We start from the raw sequence: 21739 nt of genomic DNA on the forward strand, positions 1-21739 counted from the left end.
TTTAAAACTACTCATCGGGAAAGTAGAAACCATGATCGGAACATATTAGAACCCTAGTTCGAAGTTTTAAGAGAGGTAAACAAAAATCGAACAATCGAGTGAGAATGAGAATGAGGAGAATAGAATCTGGTGAGACTCGGAATCCACTTGCGCGAAAACCGCCGTTCAAGGCTACGGTTATGGACGGAGAATTGTTTTGGTTCCGCGAACGAGGAAGACGAGATCGTAGGAGCAAAAAGATGAAAGAGAGAAAGAGATTAGAGATATAATAAACTCACCTGCGACTGCGACTTCGGTAAGGAAACAAACTCGTTAGTGCATTTTGTTAATTGAGCTCACGATTAATTTTTTTTTTTTTAATATACTTTTTAAAAAAATTCAAAGAGAAATAAACATTTCAATCTATAAATTTTTGTTTATTTTTTAAAAGATTAATAATAAATATTGGATTAAAATTTAATTATTTATCTCTCTGAATTTGCGAATTTTTCGAAGTGAGAAACCTGAAAAAGCGGGAAGAAGTCTTCACCACAAAGTTCGTTTTTTATTTTCTCGGATCATCACATTTTTCATTTTCCTTTTTACCATTTTTTCTTCTTTCTCACAAACTAAACTATGATCGCAGCATTATACGTTTTTCTTCTTTGATCTGTTAAAAAAAGGTATCAGCTTCAGCCTTCATGCATGTGTTCTTCTTATGTACTTCTTATATTCGTCCAGCTCGTTTTCCTCTCATCACATAAGACTTTGTTGTTTTCATTTTTGTGATTTATATGTGCCTCTGATTCAAATCTTGATGAATTCCATCTCTGGTATGAATTTACTTGTTCGTATTGAATTATTTGAACGCGTTTGTGGTGAAGACTTTTTCTTCTTGTTATTGGTTTTTGCTTGCCAAATCTCCTCTGTTCCTGTGGTTTTTTTTGAGGATCAGGGTATCTTTTTATGTTGTAGTTGTTGAGTAGACGGTAGATAATGTTTGCGGTTTACAATGGTTGTTTCAACGATTCTAGTATACATTGGACCATGCATTTCAATAACTTTGTACTTCTTCTTTTCAAGTACATTGTGTAGATCAGATTATCTCGGTTTGTTTGCATTGAGATATTGAGAAGAACCTTTTATGTTTCTCTTTTCTAGAAATCTGCATTTTCAACGTCCTCTGAGTTTGAATTAAAGTGTCGATTCATGGTCATTAACTATATTGGCAGGTTTGGTTTGTTTCTTGGAAATTTAGAAGCTGGGGAGAGTTTAAGCTTTGCACAAAACCAGAATGACGTTTTCCATGAGAGATTTGGATCAGGCTCTCCAAGGAGCTGGCCAGAAATCGTAACCTTCTCACTTTTTGGTGTTTACATTTTTTAAGTCCTTTCTGTAATGTTTTTGATTCATCTCTTCTTTATTTTCGTAAATTGTATTTACAGCGGGATTGAGATATGGCGTATCGAGAACTTCAAACCTGTCACTGTTCCAAATGAGTCCCATGGTAAATTTTACACCGGGGATTCCTATATAGTCTTAAAGGTTGGTAGTCTTTCTTGTTTCTTCCTTGGTTTAATCTTATAGAGTTATATATAGTGTCTAAAACCTTGTTTATCTAACTATCTCATACCAGACCACGGCATCAAAAAGCGGTTCTTTGCATCACGATATCCACTACTGGCTCGGTAAAGATTCCAGTCAGGTAACAGTCTCTTCATGTTCTCGTTTCTCTGTGCATATTTTTCAATGAATCCGATTCATGGTGGTGTGTTGATGAAAACAGGATGAAGCAGGTGCTGTCGCCATCATGACAGTTGAGTTAGATTCAGCTTTAGGTGGGCGTGCTGTTCAGTACCGAGAAGTACAGGGTCACGAAACCGAGAAGTTTCTTTCCTACTTCAAACCTTGCATAATACCTCAAGAAGGTGGAGTTGCGTCCGGGTTCAACCACGTAAAGCCTGAGGAGCATCAGACACGTCTGTACATCTGCAAAGGCAAACATGTCGTTCGTGTAAAAGAGGCAAGTACATTTTATAATGTCCTGTAGTTTCTTTTTCCTCCACTGGTTCTTTATGTGTTTCATCTTCATTTGCATTCTTTTTCTCATTCACAGGTTCCGTTTGTTCGATCGACTCTCAACCACGAAGACGTTTTCATTCTTGATACAGAGTCTAAAATTTTTCAATTCAATGGTTCTAAGTCGAGTATTCAAGAAAGAGCAAAGGCTCTTGAGGTTGTTCAGTACATTAAAGACACTTACCATGATGGAAAGTGTGATATCGCAGCTGTTGGTAATTGAACTAAACCGTCAAAAACCATGGAGGCTAAGATTTTATACCAACTATATTGAGTATAATGTGTTTTTTCCTTTGTTGTAGAGGATGGGAGGATGATGGCTGATGCTGAAGCTGGAGAGTTTTGGGGTCTGTTTGGTGGGTTTGCTCCGCTTCCTAAGAAAGCAGCAGTCGATGATGACGCAACCGCTGAATCTGTTGGGATCAAACTCTTCAGGTGGAACATTTTGATCTTAACAGAATTTTCCTCGTAATTGACCAATTACTGCAACAGATAATGTTCTGACATGACACATGTTTTGGTCTTTCAAGTGTTGAAAAGGGAAAGACAGAACCCGTAGAGGCTGAATCTTTGGAGAAAGAGCTTCTGGACACTAACAAATGTTATATTCTCGATTGCGGTCTTGAAATGTTCGTTTGGAAGGGAAGAAATACTTCAATTGACGAAAGAAAGAACGCAAGTGAAACTGCAGATGTAAATTTCTTCTCATGCACCAAAGCAATAGTTTTTTTTTTATGGGTTTTCTACACTGTTACATTGTCATTTCTTTATTTTTTCAGGAGTTTTTCCGTTCTTCTGAACGGCCAAAATCAAACCTGGTCAGTGTGATGGAAGGGTATGAAACAGTGATGTTCCGATCTAAGTTTGATTCATGGCCGGCTTCAAGTACCATGACTGAGCCCCAGCAAGGCAGGGGCAAAGTCGCAGGTTTAGTATACTAGTACTATCCACATCGATCAAATTGCTCAGAGTTTTAAACTTTCAATTATGAGATACTTACTGTGTTTGTCTTTTCGCCAGCTCTTTTGCAACGGCAAGGAGTTAACGTTGAAGGCCTAGTTAAGACTTCTTCTTCTTCTTCTAAAGATGAACCAAAGCCATACATTGACTGCACAGGAAATCTCCAGGTAGTGAATATGTCTTAGTGTATACCGGCATTTATGTATTCGAATAAGTGAACATAATCAATACATAGTTTTTTTGATACACGTTTGGTGATCGCATGTCTATATCCCTTTTGATAGCTAACTATGAAAGTTTTCAGGTCTGGCGAATCAATCATGAAGAAAAGATCCTTCTCGAAGCAGCGGAGCAGACAAAGTTCTACAGCGGAGATTGTTATATATTCCGGTACTCATATCCCGGAGAAGACAGAGAGGAACATCTAGTGGGTACTTGGTTTGGAAAGCAAAGCATTGAGGTAAACTTCTTTACATACTGTGTAACTTCTTACTCTCTATGTGTGCTAATTGATGATGATTTATATAGGACGACAGAGCATCTGCCATTTCCATGGCAAGCAAGATGGTTGAATCCATGAAGTTTATGCCGGCTCAGGTGCTTCTTCCTGTTTTTTCTTGTTATAGATTTAAAGGTGAATATTCGTTTTGGATACAACTTTATCAGTCTAATTCGGTGCAGGCTCGTATTTACGAGGGAAAGGAACCAGTTCAGTTTTTTGTGATCATGCAAAGCTTCATCACATTCAAGGTCTAATATCTAAGTTTTTTCTTCAGGTTTTATTTCCGTAGGTTTTAAGTAATATATATCACAATCTCTAGAAAAATGTTATCTTCGTCTCAGGGTGGTCTAAGTGATGCTTTCAAAAAGTACATAGCAGAGNTGAGGTAAACTTCTTTACATACTGTGTAACTTCTTACTCTCTATGTGTGCTAATTGATGATGATTTATATAGGACGACAGAGCATCTGCCATTTCCATGGCAAGCAAGATGGTTGAATCCATGAAGTTTATGCCGGCTCAGGTGCTTCTTCCTGTTTTTTCTTGTTATAGATTTAAAGGTGAATATTCGTTTTGGATACAACTTTATCAGTCTAATTCGGTGCAGGCTCGTATTTACGAGGGAAAGGAACCAGTTCAGTTTTTTGTGATCATGCAAAGCTTCATCACATTCAAGGTCTAATATCTAAGTTTTTTCTTCAGGTTTTATTTCCGTAGGTTTTAAGTAATATATATCACAATCTCTAGAAAAATGTTATCTTCGTCTCAGGGTGGTCTAAGTGATGCTTTCAAAAAGTACATAGCAGAGAACGAAATCCCTGATACTACTTATGATGCAGAAGGTGTTGCGCTGTTTCGGGTTCAAGGTTCTGGACCCGAGAACATGCAAGCCATACAGATAGAAGCAGTATGTTTCTTATAAACCATAATTAAACAGCTTTTATATTGGTAATTCAAATACTTATCTGGTTCCAACAGGTTTCCACAGGATTAAATTCTTCACACTGTTATATATTACATGGCGATTCTACTGTTTTCACTTGGTGTGGCAATCTAACTTCCTCGGATGATCAAGAACTTATGGAGAGAATGTTGGATTTGATTAAGGTAATCAGTTAATGAGCTTTGTTTCTGCATTTCGGAACGTACCTCTCAGATTTCACATATGGTGGAACATCTGATTCTTGGTCTTTTCTGTTTTGTACAGCCAAATGAACCCACTAAGGCACATAAAGAAGGCTCAGAGTCCGAACAGTTTTGGGAAATATTAGGAGGAAAATCAGAATATCCGAGCCAGAAGATCAAAATGGATGGAGAGAGTGATCCTCATCTCTTCTCTTGCACATTCTCAAACGGTAAAACCATTTTACAACATCTGTTCCCGTTCCGGGGTTTTCACTTCAACTTTTAACAATTCAACAAGTATCTGTTCTGAACTTGTATTTGATGGTTTTTCCCGGTTTGATCTTCCGGTGATACTCTGCGGATGTTGCTATCTTTACCAGACGATCTGAAGGTAGGATATGGTTTTCATTTTTATGAGGCGTGATTTATGATATAATCTCACATTTCTGGTTCTGAATTGAGGTTCTTCTTTCTTTCTTTCTATGCCCGTATAGGTTACAGAGATCTTCAACTTCACTCAAGATGATTTGATGACTGAAGATATCTTCATACTTGATTGTCACACTGAGATCTTTGCCTGGGTGGGACAACAGGTTGACCCCAAGAAAAAACCACAAGTTTTAGCCATTGGAGAGGTACTTAAAGATCCATTCATCAACTAGATTAACGTACAAAACTGCGTACTAGTTCTTATAGATCCTTGGCTTCATTGTCTTCCCCAACAGAAATTCATCAAGCATGATTTCCTCTTAGAGAATCTAGCAAGCGAAACACCGATATATATTGTAACGGAAGGAAATGAACCTCCATTTTTCACTCGGTTTTTCACCTGGGACTCTTCTAAATCTGCTGTAAGTGAAACTTCTCTCTCTCTCTCTTTCTCTCCCTACTTGCTTCAAATTCGCTCCTCGGAATCTAACTCGTACTAAGTGATAAAACTGCTTCTTGCAGATGCATGGAGACTCTTTCCAGAGAAAGCTTGCGATCCTGACAAACAAAGGAAAACCGCTTCTAAATGTAAAAGCTTTTAACTCATTTGTTTAAATCAATCTTGATTCTATTTTGATCTTTGTGTCCTTTCTTTGCTCAGAAACCTAAAAGGAGAGTCCCTGTATATAGCAGCAGGTCCGCTGTTCCAGACAAATCACAACCTCGGTCCAGAAGTATGACCTTTAGTCCAGACAGGGCCCGCGTGAGGGGACGGTCTCCAGCTTTCAATGCACTTGCAGCAAACTTTGAGAGCGTAAACATAAGAAACCAATCAACTCCACCACCTATGGTTAGCCCAATGATCCGGAAGCTTTACCCGAAATCTCTTGCCCCAGACCTCTCAAAGATGGCTCCTAAATCTGCGGCTATAGCTGCTCGTACAGCGCTTTTCGAAAAATCTCCGCCACCTTCTCAAGAAGCACCTACTAGCCTCAGTTCTGAAGGTCTGAAACAAAAACAAAAACAAAACTTCATATTTGAACCCTAAACTATCAATTTGATGAATAAAGTTGAGATCTTGAGCTCACCCTTTTTTGATCATTTCTGATGTGTGAAGCTACAGACCAAGCAAAACCGACATCAGAGACGAACGAGGAAGAAGCAATGAGCAGCATTCATGAAGATTCAAAAGAAGACGAAGCAGAAGAAGAGAGCAACCTCCCTACTTTCCCATACGAACGCCTCAAAATCGACTCAGAGGATCCTGTTTCAGATATCGATCTCACTAGAAGAGAGGTCAGAATCCTTAAAACACATATTATTATATAACATTCGTTTTATTGGGTTTGTATTTAAAGAGGTCAGTTTTGGTTTTGTTGCAGGCGTACTTGACATTATCAGAGTTCAAGGAGAAATTTGAGATGACAAAGAATGAGTTTTATAAACTGCCTAAATGGAAACAAAACAAGCTGAAAATGTCTGTTAGTCTCTTCTGAACACTCACTCAGTCTTCTTCTCCCTCATCTTAACCCAAAACCCACCGTAAGTGTTTCGCCTTTATCTCATTTTGGTGCAATCTTACACCTATTGATGATAAGACCGGTTTAAATTTTGTTTATCTCTCTTCCTATTCTCTTTTTGCAGTTTCGAGAAAAAAACACAAAGAGGGCAATCATACATTTAATCTGCAATCTTTTTGAGCTGCTTACAAAATAATCAAATTCAAAATTCGTATATTCTCTATATTTACTTATTATATATACATACAGTATTCAAATTTTCTTAAATTGATACTTAGGATTTTTTATTTGTTTTGTTCTATGATCTCATCAAGATATATGTCTGGCTGTGAGATTCTTTTTCTTTTTTTCCCTGGCCTTGATTTTTCCTCTGTTCCTTTTTTTTTGGGTCAAACCTCTGTTCCTTATTGAATAACCCAATGTAAATTAAATCTTATCTTTAAACATGTTATATATTCTATGGTCCTCATTCGTCAGTAATCTTCCTTAATCCATAATATAAAATAAATAAAAATTGGAAAGTCTACAAAAAAAATAATTAAAAAATAGAATACTAAACATAACGCTGTCGTGAAAGAGAGAACGGTTCTAACAAAAACGGCAACAAAAAAAAAAGGTTTGCAGCAAATCTCCCTTTTTGCCCTCTTTTGCGTGAAGAAGCAGTGAGTGAAGAAGGAAACAAAAAGATAAAGAGAGTGAGAGAAAGGAAAGAGTAGCAACGACGATATATACGGAGAATCTCAGGATCTCGATCCTGTTTTTGGTTTTTCTACTTTCAGTACTCTCCATGGCGGCGACGGAGCGTCATCCTTTTGAGCTCGCTAAAGGCATCAATGGCCTTGATAAGATCATCCTCCGCGAGTCTCGCGGCCGCTCTGCCGAGGTATATATTTCCCTCCCTCTTTCTCTGTTTTCACTGTATAATTGTTTGATCTGTGATGTAGATCGAGATCGATTTCGTAAGTATGAATTATGATTTGTCAATCTCTTTCTTAGATCCTTGAGTTTATTTAGTTGTAGTGTAATTGAGTTATGTAATTGTTTTAGGCAAACGGATGAACCGGATCTGCTTGTTTATTGTCGATGAAGGAGGATGTGTAGTTGTTTAGTGTAATTTATGAATCTGTTGCTGTTTTCACAGAGGTTAATTGATTTTTTTGAGTGTGAGCTTGATATCTATCTTGGTTTCTGGAACGGTTGCAGATATACTTGTATGGTAGTCATGTGACTTCTTGGAAGAATGAGAACGGAGAGGAGTTACTTCATCTCAGTAGCAAGGTACTCCTGATTTATACCAATCTTCAATTGAGTTTCATTGACGAAACGAGACATTTTGTTAATGATTAAATGTTTCCAACTTCGTTAGAGATGATATTTGGTACCTTAAGAAGCACAGTTTGATGATGCTAAATATTTATGTATCTTATGTTGTTTCTCTGGTTGATTGTGTCTCTATAATGCAAAAGCGAGGTTTGTCTTTTTATCTAGCATGATTGGCTCAAGGAAGTTCATGTAAGATTAGGAAAAATCTTTGTCTAAATTTGGTTATTTACATCGTTCCATAGATATGTAAATGGAAAAGATCTTAACTTCATTTTTTAGCTTAAATTCTTATAGAAGCATGTAAGTGAAAGAATAGACAACATTTTACTTTGAAGTCTAGTAATTTGCTCATATTAGAATAGTCTTTCTTACACGGCTATCTTTGTATGTAAGCTACAAAGTTACAAACAATAGATATCTGAAAACATGTGTTATGCATTGTGCAGGCCATATTCAAGCCCCCGAAACCAATTCGTGGAGGGATTCCACTATGCTTTCCACAAGTAAATGCCCATATTTATTCCTTTGTTTTGTTTCGTTTTAGAGTTCATTATACTGATGAAATACTAATTTTGTGTGTGCAGTTCAGTAACTTTGGTACACTTGAATCACATGGATTTGCTAGAAATAGGATCTGGGAAATTGATGCTAGCCCGCCTCCTTTGCCATCGAATTCTTGTTCTAATGCTTTTGTTGACCTGATCCTAAGGCCAACTGAAGACGATCTGAAGATCTGGCCTCACAAGTAAGATTCCTCAAAAACTCATTCTCTATATTTTCTCAAAACAATTTGCTTGTATTAAACTAAAAATATTTGGTGTGTCCATTTCAGTTTTGAGTACAGGCTGAGGGTAGCCTTGGGGACCGAAGGAGAATTAACTCTGACATCCCGTATCAGAAACACCAACTCTGATGGAAAGCCGTTTACATTCACATTTGCTTATCACACCTATTTCTCTGTCTCAGACATCAGGTAAATCTCATTGCATAAATTTCTTTACTTCTGTCTGAAGAAGATTTGGAGTATTAATAAAGATTTTGTAATATGCTGATATGCATTGGTTTTTCTTGTGTTCAGTGAAGTACGGGTTGAAGGATTGGAAACATTGGATTATCTTGACAACTTAAAGAACAGAGAACGATTTACCGAACAAGGCGATGCAATAACCTTTGAATCTGAAGTAAGTTTTCTATTCCTATCTCCCCTTTCTGAAACATCTTTTGTGTCTAGTATCATCATCACTCATAACAAAACACTTGTTACTGGGTGAAAAACAATAGATTGACAAGATTTATCTAAGCACGCCTACAAAGATTGCCATTTTGGACCATGAGAAAAAGAGGACTTTTGTTATTCGCAAGGACGGGCTTGCTGGCGCTGGTAAGATCCGCATTGAGATCAGAATCTGAGTTTTTTTTTTTTAATATGACTGAATCATTTGGTAATCATCTTTCAGTGGTGTGGAATCCTTGGGATAAGAAATCAAAGACGATCTCTGACTTGGGAGATGAAGACTATAAGCATTTTCTTTGTGTGGAAGCTGCAGCTATCGAGAGACCGATCACATTGAAACCCGGTGAAGAATGGAAGGGAAGACTCGAACTCTCAGCAGTTCCGTCTAGTTACTCCAGTGGACAGCTTGACCCCAAGAAAGTCCTTGAGTGACTCTCTCAAACTCCAAAAACATCATACTTCTCTTCTCTTTAATTGCAGGTAACTTCAGTTTACTCTTGGCCATTTAGATTCTTCTTGAGCACATACAAATCTTTCGTTTTGATTATCATATTCTGTCATTTTTGCGTAATGATGCTTGTTATTGTTATTTTATAGTGTTAATAAAGTTTACATTTGCTTTGTATAAAAACCAAGTGAAGGGAGGAGGAGTTGAAGATCATCGGATATACTATTTAAAGAAACTGAGATTGAATAAAATTGTTGCTTAATGCTTCTTAGTTCTCTTTTGTAACGACAAACATTAACGATTTGAGGATCAAGACAAGAGACTTTGCACCGGAAATTTTCCAATCGTTAAATGTCGGTTAATTATACTTCATGATCAATTCGTTGACTAATACTAGTAATATAGGTTGACTAATCCAACCTTAATTATGACGTTGGGATATGTCTTGAATTTAGATGTTAAGCAAACCAACTAACCCGCCTGGTCTTATTCAACCTCTAACATTTGTGGGTTAAACGTAATGCGGTAATAAAGTTTGCTCGTGACAAAAGATTTTGGATAGGTTGTTCGTATTTGGTTGGTGTAACCGTGTAAGAGTAAAAACTAGTGAAATAAAATGTCATCTCTTAAAAAAGCATGATAAAAACAAAATATATAATACCAACAAATGAAATGAATTCTGACCCAAGTCCTTAAAGTTGAAGATCTCAAGATCTGATCAGGATCTAAGAAACCATATTTTTTTGGATCTTTAACCTTCAGTACATAGGATCTAAGTGAACATTGATGTCTCTGTCTTGAGTTGATACACCCACTTTGTCTTTTTTTTTTTTTTTGTGCACCAAGATTTTATATCATACTAAATCAACCTCCAAGGAGGGAAAGTTACAAAGGGAGGAACCAAAGCTACGACTCCCTGATCCAAAACAAGATCAATAACCGAATAAAAGCAGATAGATTGATAGAACAAGTAATCCTAACACATCGATAATAACTGAAATCGTTGGATCCTTGATCTTGATCCTTGATTACAATAAAGCAGATAAGTGAGAAGACACCTTGGACAACACCACACACATGAGATGAGGTGTTGCACGAGATTGAGTCTACCACAAGGGCAGATAAAACAATCCACAATTGGGCTGCAGCGACAAAGGTGACAGGGCACCAGGCTGACGAGCTAACGAAACTAACAGAGAAAGAAGTCTCTGGGAAGCACCCCTCAATAACAGATGCTGGCCGCACAAAACGATAGCAACAGTTGAAGCACCACAGAAGCAAGTGTGGCGGTTGATTGCTCTTCTCCAAAAACCTGGACAAAGAAGCAGAGGCAAGGTGGAGGATAGAAGTATATCCAGTCCAACCACGGTAATGGATAGAAGTATATCCAAAACACAAAGTTCTTCTAACACCGGTGACACCTAAACAGACCGGTGGCTCCCATTGCAGAAGAAAACAAACCCTGCGACAAGCTCTAAAAGCTCCAACAAAGATCCAAGAAGTATTGGACCAGACCCACCAAGCAAACAACTTCAGGGGCCTCCGCACAAGACCTAACAAGGTCAAGGCACCATCACAACGGCGGAAGAGAGGGGGGAAAACAAGGAACATACCGAAAGGCACCAGCATGAAGAGGCTAGCGGAGGAAGCGGAAATAACGAAACTCCCAAAAAACCTTGAGGGACAGCCAGATCCAGATCCAGATCCGAGAAGGGACCTCGCCACACCGAAGAAAACGCCGGACAGAACACCGGTACACAAATTGGCTCCGGAGACTCCAGTAAGACAAACTCCATACAAGACAGGAGAGGAGGAGCGGCGGAAGTAGCACCGACAAAAGAACCGAAAGGACGGTTTAAAAGAGAACAAAAAACGAGAAGAGATTGGATTTTTCGGGAGGAAAACTAGGCAGTAAAACGTCGGCAGGGTCCGACGCCGGCGAGCAATAGCTACACCGGCGCCGGAGATCGGTTGCCCTCTTGGTGACTCGGAAATGGCGGCTAGAGCGACCTCAGAGAGAGAGAGAAATTTTTCATATTTTTGAGATTTTTATACACCCACTTTGTCTAAATAACAACAAATGAGCATTAACTTCAACATTAGTTTAAGAAAATATTTTATAGACTTATAGTTACAAAAAGTTAATGGGTTGATATGGACATCAATAATTGAAGTGCCATAATAATTGATAGAATAGAAGTAAACTAGTACTAACTCGAGAGATCAAGTACAAGATCAAAAGGACGATAGTAGACCAACGTGGGATATTTTACAATTACATTTACACATCTAACAAAGACACTGTTCTGTGAAAACTAAAAAAAAAAGGGGCATTTTTTTGGATCCACACAAGATTACATCTGGCTCGAACATCAAGAGATTCCCTAACTTTTACATTAAAAATTAATTTAAAAGTTAATATAAAAATAATTAATTAATGGTCGTTTTTTTGTCGTTAATGCTTTTTCATTGGTTACGAAGTCATCATATTCTGAATCCGATTCGTTGTATGTGGGAGCTGAAGTGAAGTTGTCCTTATTAGTTTGGTCATTGTTATTTTACTAAATTAAATATACTCTCCATAGTAAACATTGTACTCATTTAGTACTGCAAATGTAATATCCAAATATGCTTAATTTGTCCTAAGATCAAATTGGGATGAAAACTAAGGTTTTTGATTAGTAAAATCAACAAATCATATTAATAAACAAATATAGTTTAATTATTTATTTTTAAAAATGTAGGATCATTCTCAACATATTAAGGATATCAATTTTTTTTTTTCCAAAATTGTAATTTCAAATTTCGTTTTCGGCTGTACTATATATAATATGTAAAGTACAAAATAATAATCTAATAAAAAAAATGCAGAAAGTATCTAGTAGCTAGTGAAGATAAGCTAAAGCTAAATCTAATAGTCAAGTGACAAGTGGACAAACTTGCACTTGAAAAAAGAAAATTAAAATATAAAAACCACATGAGACATGACGAAGGCCCATTTTTATCTGTTCAGGTATCCGACACGTGGCTTGTAATAAGGATCCACAAATCACTTGAGAAAAAAACCTTAATGATGTCGTAATTATCTGAATTTGTTATTTATTTATCTAAAAATGTTTAATTTTTGTAACTTCATCAGTGAATATGCAAGTCCGATCTTACACTAATCGTCGGCCGGATCTTATAAATATAAAATATTAATACCACCACTACGATTAATAATATTAATCTTAGGCTCTAGCTAAAACTAATACGTGTGTCGGTACGTAAGTAATAATAACACTGAACTGTGTTCGATTTCAATTTGGAAACAAAACTCGTTACTTGAACTCCCAACTTTTGTTCTGACATGTGATGAGTTCGTGAAAGAAAAACAACTGTTGTCAATGATCCTATCCATTCCTAGGATTAGTCACTGTTGGGTTTTGGATTTTCATTTGTTAAAAATATATCGCTCCAATGCTAATAATAACAAAATGTTAAGTATTCTGTATTAATTATTCTGATCGTAAATCATAAATAGTAGTAGTCATCGACTCATCGTTCCTTATGTTATACTACTCTACACAGAAAGAAAAAGAAAAATACTATATAAGAATATGAATGAGGATGTGTGTATAGTCACTATAGTGGGGTAGAACAAAGGACCCATAGTGTACGTTAGAAAGGCTACAACGCGTGCTTACTCTTTCTATTATTAAATTTTTATAAAATCCCAAATCTGTTTTTTTTTAACTCTTTGCTTCCACATGCCGTCACTTCACTTTTAACTTCCCTTGTTATTATTTCTCTTTTTACATTATATATTCACTTATTAATTGATTACTAGTAAATACTGTACTAAATACTTGGTATACTACTATACTATGACCAAATCACCATTTGTTTATTTTCACCGTTTTTACTTCTTTTTTTTTTTTATTAGTTTCATGACATACATATATCATAAAGTCATTATATGACCAATATTTCTACTACTTTTGATTTTGGAAAGCAAAATGTTGTTAAGTCTCGGTCAATCCAAATGCATTTTTCGTGTGCTACTTTATTTATGGTAAACGAATGATTTCTAAGTTATTTAATTTCGAATCTTTCTTTTCTTTTTTTTGGTTGTTGATGTTGATGGCTATGAATTTCTTGTAAGAATATTAGATAATTATTTTAAGTATTACAACAATATAAGTCATATTACGACCAAACAAATTGTTATTCATATATATATATATAGCACCCATATCTTTTGTTATTGGTTTGTTTTTATAATATTGTCTAACATGCGGCGGACAAAAAAAATGATATGATTTTCTCTGATCCATTATTTTTCATTAATTCACGTATAATACAATCAGAATTGTTAGGTAAAGCTAATACTATGAGTTAGTATTTAACAAACCAAAAAAAGCTGAAAAGGAGGTTAAGAAAAGTAATGAATACTATAGTATAACACATTTATTTGCAACGAATATAAATTATTTACATACAAAACATTGCAAGTATTGATCATCGGTCTATATATATAAACTAAAAAGAATCAACAACAATAATTTATGTGATGTAGTACGCATACGAAATTTAGATGTTGACCTCCAGATTCAAACTTTGGAACTCTAAAAACAATCTGATTTTATAGTATTAACTTAAGCCAAGGAAAACAATTATCGTGTCGGTAAATTAGTGCTAAGTATTGTACTTGAGATCATATCGGTTTGAGTTAATTATTCTAAATTACTCCTTGCTTCTCGTCTCACATGGCCCCCGCCTAATCCAGCCAACTCTTCTTGTTCTCTACAATAATTAGATTATATAGTTTCTTACTATTTTTACCAATTTAATAACATACGCATGCATCCGCGGAAGGAATCATTTGATTTTTCTATTACAATATATTTGGGAATTATAATATTGTCCGCAGATCAATATGTATAGTTTTCTTAATCGTTTGAATTGTTTAATATTGATATACACTAATCTTTTTGGGATCTGGGTTTAAGGACGGTAATAGCAAACCACGATCGATGAGATTTGTTTCTTAATGCACCGGCAATTAGTTGAAAGATTGGTTAGATCTGTGAACTCTATCATTAAAAATTTAATTATACAGTATATTTTCACTTATCCGATTGCTATTAATTAGGTTTCACTTAAAACATATTTTAGCATCGTTACTCGTTTAGCCATATACTATAATAATGTATTGGTGAGCATGCGACAAAAACATATATTAGTAAATATTGTATACTAATTCAAGCATAATTACGATTCGTCGGTGCGTAGTCGAAGCCCCATGTTAGCACCAGATTTCTTTGAGAGGAGAAAACGAAACAAGTAGAAGACAAGCAACATTACATATCTAAATATTTCTTCAAGTTATTATGAAACTTAAAAATGCCACTTAAATCATGTGCTGACAATTAATTTCTTTTAAGAAAGGTTGTTATATAATTTGGAATTTTATGAAGAAACTTAAACTATATTCCTCTTTCGTCATTGACCATAACGTTTAAAACAAAAAACGAATCATTTTTATATATCAACTTTAAGTTGTTAACGATTAATAATTTAGATTACTAAATGGTAATCTAAGGACGACTCATCGGTTACCGATCAGTCTTAAATTTGTATGCAACATGACGTGCATATCTTTGTGGACGCAATTTAATCACCAACCTAAACGTCTTTGTTGTTGTTTCACCCAATTCAATTTTGAAAACGACAAAGTCTAAATTAAAGTGTTATTCAGTCAATCAGTCTATAAAATTGCTATAACAAGTGATATAGTACTATAAGAGGATCTATCTCATGAAACTTGGTGTCAGATAAAATCGATAATCATGGGATTTTTGGGTATGGTTGGATAACACCCAGTACGGATGATGATGATGATGATGATGATGATGGAGAATACATACGTTTTAATATACAAATTGATAAAAAGAATTATGTGTAGAAAGGGGGAATCATTTGAATTTCTAAAAATAATACAGAAAACAAAAACGCCATTATTTTGTTACATGATAAAAGATAGAAGCTTTGTCTTCAATTGGTTGTTAATATAATACTTTTTAATATGGTTATACATGCATATCTTGATCATGTCCAGTGAGGACTTGTCTGGAATATATTGGCTAAAAAAATCACATTTTTTTTGTTCATCATTTGTCCAAATCCTCTTGATCTTCTCAATTTTATATTATATCAACACATCCAATTATCTCACACTCCCACTTACTTATATTAAAAAATAATATATACATAATATACAGAATCTACTATCATAAGACTTAGGATTTAACATGTTATCAATAATACCTTAATATATGTACACTCTTAACATGATAACTTATCTATATTTTGAGTTAAAACTACAACATGGTGAAGATTTCCCTTATTTCACATAGTGGCATTTGTATATAATACCCAATATTTATATAAAAATACATATTATTGTTTAAATCCACAATATATTTATATAAAATGCAGTTATTGTTTTGTATGTCTGTTAGAGAGAGAACAATTAGATGGACATAAAAAGCTAAGCATATGAAAACTCTCAGCTTTTTCCTTGCCTCCTTCCTTCACAAATATCACCAGCCTGTCAAAATTTAGCCTTTTAAAACTATTTAACTTCCATCTTTATATATTATTTGTTTATTAATCCTTATTTAGTTTAAGCATTTCCTTAGCTGTGAATTCCCATTATACCTCTCTCATTCTCTCTCCCTCTCCCCCTCTCTCTCTGTATCTCTCTATCTCTTCTTCCACAGAGCTTTTATTCCAATACTGATTGTTGAAAAAATTCTGTAGTGATCTCTCATCAGCTTTTGGATTATTTTTTTGTGTTATGCTTTGGAGCAAGTTGGTAGATAAAGCATATATAGTAGTTAAGGTAAGTGTGAGTCTTATGTGAGTTTTTGTGGCATGAGCATAGAACATGTGATCAATGAGCTTCTTTGGAGAGAATCACAGCTCGGCCACTCTTCTTTTCAGGTAATTTCTATATAAATTTTATTTCTATGGGTGTTTTTCTGATTTACTTGATAAAGGTGATGAACTATATATAGAAAGGTTTGCTATATATGTATGTTTGTGTTTTTTGTATGTCCATGAATCAATATACCAACTGTAATGAATCAGATTCTGTATAAATGGGTGTGTACCAAAAAAAGGGTCATACATTGGGTTCTCAAGTTGGTTTAACTTTTCAATACCTCCGTGAAGAAGAATATAGTTAACAATCAAATTGTGATAGCGAAATAGATATTTTGTTTACATATATTTGCGTGCGCATGTATACACATACATATATAGTATTATTTTTTTATAACATGAATCGTCGTTATCTTTTAGCCAAATTATTGTCCTTGTCTTATCCTATTGGGTATCTGATTTGGTTCTCTACAAATATAGATACATAGACATGATCTTCTCATGTCTTCATGTCCTTGCAAGCGTGTGTATATACATGTGTCATATAAAAATATTATTTGTTTATATGATTTATGTGTAGACAACTTTTTTAAAATCATCCCAGCAAACAAGGTTAAGTGGAAATTTAGGTGATACAGTCCTCTTCACATGAATACTAGAACATAATGAACGATGTGACCAATCTATATATATTACATTATGGCTACAAATTCCTATTATTTTATTTAAATAGACAAAAACTTAGGTGATACAGTCTTCTTGGCATGATCATCAATCTAGACTACATAGTAAAAATTCCTATTTGTTGATATTAAATTGAAAGCTCGACTAGTGTTTTTTGTTCCCTTTTTTTCCCCATGTCTCTATCTATTTTATTTTTAATCATTTTTTCATATTCAAAAGACTCATGCTTATCCAAAAAAAAAAAAAAGGAAAACAAAAAATATCAACAACTTGCTCTTTTTTTTCCTTCGTCCTTCGAAATCTTCACCACATATTTTCTATTTTTTTTTTTGCAATTTTACAATGCGAATCATTCTATTTTAAACTTTAGTAGTGAAAATGATATTATTGTACTATATATCGCACCAATTATTTTACCGATTTTAAAATATAAAGTATTATATACAAATAACTTATTCCGTAAGATTAGATTTTTCACATAAACGGTTTTTAGAGATAATGAGTACTATACAACAAATGATAATTAGAAATTTTTGCATTGGTCATGCAAGTAAATAAATGGGAAATCAGTTTTCATTAAAGAAACTAATTTTGTACGATTAACTTATTGGTAGGACAAGCTGTGTCTAATGTTATTCATGATGGCACTACTTAGATACTGACATGTGAAGTATTCAGCTCGGTTTAAATGTATTATTTGTTCAAACTTCAAAGTTTATAATATTACATTTGAAATAACGTATGAATTATATCACTTATTTTTGTTTTGAATGAGTAAATTAGGTAACAAACAAACAAAAAAATTGTTTATGCATTTTCAATTCAAAAATTAGTAGATCTTCTACTTTTATGATCACTAACAATAAATTTCAAAAAATGAAAACCAATAATTTGTGGTGTATAACTTGTTCTATCCATTGATTTAGTAATGAGAAAGACATTTTGATTCGATTTTTTTTTTTTTTAATACTTGGCTTTGAGACAAAACACCATGAGAGAGAATCTAATCAAATATAAATGTGTGTCCCACTAGTCAACCTTCTTTTGTCTACAAACCCTTCACTTCAAAAACTAGTGGCTTCTGACGATTACTCCATCAAGATCATATCACATGTACACACACACACACACACAATCACATATATACAATCTACGTGTATTAGGGTTTCTTTTTATGTGTTTATCAATCATCAAATGGTTATGAAGTTGTGTGATTCTACGTTTCAGGCATGGGAACAAAGACGGTTGAGCGAATTAGGACGAACCCCCTTGGCTTAAAGAGTGTTGATCGTAGTGGTATCATCAGTTTTGGCGTTAATGGTCGAGGAAAATCGTCAAAGGAGACGTTGACTGACGAAAAAGAAGAGGAACAAGGAGGCGTTTCTGTTATTAGGTCAATGGATAGGTTTCTTGAAAAGCAAAATGCTGAATCGATCAGACATACAATGCAAGCTCAAGAAGATACTTTTAAGCACCAGGTACGTTATACTTGCATATGCATCATTTATATGGATTTGGTGGTTTTGGTTCTGATTTTTGGTGTTTTATAATTGTTTTCAAGTAATCAAACAAAAAGAGTGATTTTTATTATTATTTATTTATGTAAATTTAAATATTAAATCTATGTTTTGCTTTGAGTCTAATTTTCACTTTTGGATCAATTCAGCTTTAGCTTTTCTGTTTTTCAAAAGGATGATCTGTTTAACGAACTAAGAAATGGATGAATTAGCTACTTAGGTTTCTTTCCTTTTCTTTCTTTTACTTAGTTCAGATCAATTATCCATATTACGTATAAATTGATGATTAATAATAAAATAACACATATACACTTAACCTAGATTTATATTGAGTTTATTTTTCTTTTCTTTTTTCGGTCTAATGAAGATATCTTCATTGAAACAACGTAAAATTGATTTTAACAAATGGAGTAGCGAATTAAAGTTTTCATTCATTTTCTTAATTTCAGCTTGGTTTGGACCAATTTAGACTATCACACCAAACATAACAATTTTAACTTGTTGATGAGGATTATACACAAAAGATCCTTGTTTGGCTCTCTCTTTATGCATATAACAAATAAACAAAGTGATAATCGCAGGTACGAGAGCTACATAGAGTATATAATACACAGAAAATGATGATGAATCAACTCAAACATAGAAGCCAATATTGGACTGTTGACAACAACAAAGACCAAACCGGTTCAAGAGAGAGAACCGGAAGTTGTTCAGGCATAGACCTCGAAAATGTGGTTAGAGCAACACAAACAACGACGGATCATATCGAAGAGAGCGAACTAGAATTGACACTGAGCATTGGATTGTCTTCTTCATCAACTACTATGACGACGACGACGAACAAGGACATGGACTACTCGTCGACGACGTCGTTGAGATCATCATCGGATAATTGTAATAATCAGAGCAATAACAATAATAATAACAGTAATAATAATAACCAAGAAAGTAGCGGACCAAACACGCCTATGAGCAGCTCAAGTACGACGTCTTTGGATCGAGAGAAGAAGAGGCCTCATTGGCTTTTTCAAGGACTTAGTATAAACCGAACCTCTTCTTGATTTTTGTTAATTCACTGACCTTTTCTTTTTTTCTTCTTCTTCTCATTTTTCTTTTATTGTATCTGATTTATTATTATTGTTATTACTACCAGATTTACTGTTTTCACTTTTAGCTCTAACTATCTTTCTTCGTTAGCACTGATAAACCATTGACAAAATAAAATTATGTTTGCGTAAGAATCTATATTCATTTGCTTTTGGACCTCAATGAGGTCATACATTGAGATGGAAAGAACTCAATGGGCTCTGTGAGGTGTTTTTAATTTGACACTCTAGTGACTTTTAAGATTGGTCTAATTATTTACTAATCTCAAGGTGTATAAACCGTGTTCGTCCATCATAAGTTTTATACACAAAACCGTATACTTCACTATGTTATTTCAACATATTACATAACCCTCTCTCTTAAATTTGTTTTTTTCGCTCCTCTAATAGTCATCTTCGTCATCTTCATCATTTCTTGATCGGAAAAAGTTTCTAGCCACGGCTGAAGCGGCTCCAAAAAACATGAAGAGAACTAGGAGGTCGAAGCCACCACCACCAGCACCAACTGCAACCGCAGGACCAGGGGCAAAAAAGGAAAACGGTGACCATCCGTAACCGCCGTAACCATATCCATAGCCACCGATCAAAGGTGGTGCAACCTGAGGATTCACGTAGATATTCGTCCTGTGAAGAAAAAGCTGTTAGGATATAAAGGGACTATATAATGTGTTCAGTTTTATATAATCTTTTCGTTTGCGTTTTTAAGCTAACAAATAAATTTTGACATAAAATGCTACACACAACACGTAAAAACAAACATAAACAAACAATCTAGCCCTAAACAAAATAATGTTTTGAAATAAGTAATCAGCGTTGGTCGTTGGGTGTTTAAGATCCGAATTGTAATTATAAAAGGTTCTAACTGTAAAATTATAAAACAATAAAGGGCCATCAAGTCTACCGATGGGCTAATGTGGATATGAGGCTGCTAAAGCCCATCCTCTTGTATCGAGAAACGGGAGATATAAATAAAAAATACAGTATATTTTCGTCAAAAGAAAAAAACACAGTATATTATACGAAAAAAAAAAAAAAAAACTACTGGACAAATCTTGAGACTACATGCATGTTTAAAAGAGAATTGTACAGTAATTTATAAACGGTGGTTCCTAAATCATATACTTGAAAAATTAAAATCAAGATTAGAGCTTCTAGTAAAAAAGTTACCTTGATCGGTTGTTAACTCTAGGAGGAGGGCGAGGAGCTGAAGACCGAAACGCTTGACCGCCGACTCTTCCACCACTCTTGGCCGCAAACGCATCCCCAACGTTTCCCAAAGCCAAAACGCCAACCGCTAGCGTCGCGATTGCCAATTTCGCCAGCTGATTCTCATTTTTCCTAATCAATTAAATAACAAAATCTAATAAGAGCAAACTCGAATTACTATAAGAAAACAAAGAATTCTCTTTAAAATAAATCACAAAATTACCGGGAAGAACCAGTTTCGTCGTCGTCGTGTTGTGGAGACTTACAACAGATTGAGTTGGGGCGAGTGAGGTTAATATTGGATCTAGGCTTAAAACTGTGTTGGAAACCGAACGTATCCGATGAAAAGCTCTGTCGTGAAGAAGCAACAGCAGCGAGATACATTTTCTAGTTGTTGTTGTTTTGGTCTCTTTGATTTTGTGTTCTAATAATAAGCTCTTCTTCTATGTTCTTTAAAGATCCTACACGTCTTCTTGGTTTTTGTTTTTGTAGCTCACATAGTTTGTGATAAAACGATTGCCACGTGGGTAACAACTAGTGGCTTACTAAAGAACACATGTATCCCACACGGATTAAAAAATCCGGTTTATGTTATCAAATCGGTCGGAAGAAATAACCGAACCGGTTAGTCATCTAACCAAAACCGCAATATACTCTTGGTTTAATTAGAAATACTCGAGTCAACGACTTCGATTGTCAAC

The 21739-nt window shown here is 34.8% G+C and overlaps 4 protein-coding genes across 6 annotated transcripts; 3 read left to right on the forward strand and 1 right to left on the reverse strand.

Moving 5' to 3' along the window:
* LOC104734157 (villin-5) lies at positions 36-7265 on the forward strand. The gene is made up of 24 exons (XM_019236961.1): positions 36-295; positions 1212-1329; positions 1425-1524; positions 1616-1684; positions 1766-2002; positions 2096-2273; positions 2361-2493; positions 2589-2751; positions 2838-2985; positions 3079-3185; positions 3323-3478; positions 3547-3615; positions 3700-3768; positions 4289-4426; positions 4498-4626; positions 4727-4874; positions 5025-5035; positions 5139-5279; positions 5370-5495; positions 5596-5661; positions 5735-6077; positions 6191-6369; positions 6456-6615; positions 6718-7265. The coding sequence occupies exons 2-23, from the start codon at positions 1274-1276 to the stop codon at positions 6567-6569; spliced, it is 2880 nt and encodes a 959-aa protein (XP_019092506.1). The 5' UTR covers positions 36-295; positions 1212-1273; the 3' UTR covers positions 6570-6615; positions 6718-7265.
* Positions 7178-9970, forward strand: LOC104734140 (putative glucose-6-phosphate 1-epimerase). Of its 3 annotated transcripts, none has more exons than XM_010453667.1 (9): positions 7178-7476; positions 7797-7871; positions 8363-8419; positions 8501-8661; positions 8749-8889; positions 8995-9097; positions 9198-9297; positions 9374-9630; positions 9748-9970. In XM_010453667.1, exons 1-8 carry the CDS (start codon positions 7381-7383, stop codon positions 9580-9582), a joined length of 942 nt encoding a protein of 313 aa, XP_010451969.1. In that variant the 5' UTR covers positions 7178-7380; the 3' UTR covers positions 9583-9630; positions 9748-9970. The 3 variants fall into 3 exon arrangements, with proteins under 3 accessions (XP_010451969.1, XP_010451961.1, XP_010451975.1); XM_010453659.2 differs by having other exon boundaries at positions 9787-9968; XM_010453673.2 differs by having other exon boundaries at positions 9792-9968.
* LOC104734166 (rho GTPase-activating protein gacU) lies at positions 16102-19899 on the forward strand. Its single transcript, XM_010453696.2, has 3 exons — positions 16102-16585; positions 18437-18687; positions 19308-19899. The coding sequence occupies exons 2-3, from the start codon at positions 18439-18441 to the stop codon at positions 19785-19787; spliced, it is 729 nt and encodes a 242-aa protein (XP_010451998.1). The 5' UTR covers positions 16102-16585; positions 18437-18438; the 3' UTR covers positions 19788-19899.
* LOC104734177 lies at positions 20064-21503 on the reverse strand. The gene is made up of 3 exons (XM_010453706.2): positions 21262-21503; positions 21000-21170; positions 20064-20456 (listed from the first exon to the last, which is right to left on the reverse strand). Exons 1-3 carry the CDS (start codon positions 21420-21422, stop codon positions 20216-20218), a joined length of 573 nt encoding a protein of 190 aa, XP_010452008.1. The 5' UTR covers positions 21423-21503; the 3' UTR covers positions 20064-20215.

The sequence above is a fragment of the Camelina sativa genome, chromosome 2 (assembly GCF_000633955.1).
Source record: "Camelina sativa cultivar DH55 chromosome 2, Cs, whole genome shotgun sequence".
In the NCBI taxonomy this organism is placed as follows: Eukaryota; Viridiplantae; Streptophyta; class Magnoliopsida; order Brassicales; family Brassicaceae; genus Camelina; species Camelina sativa.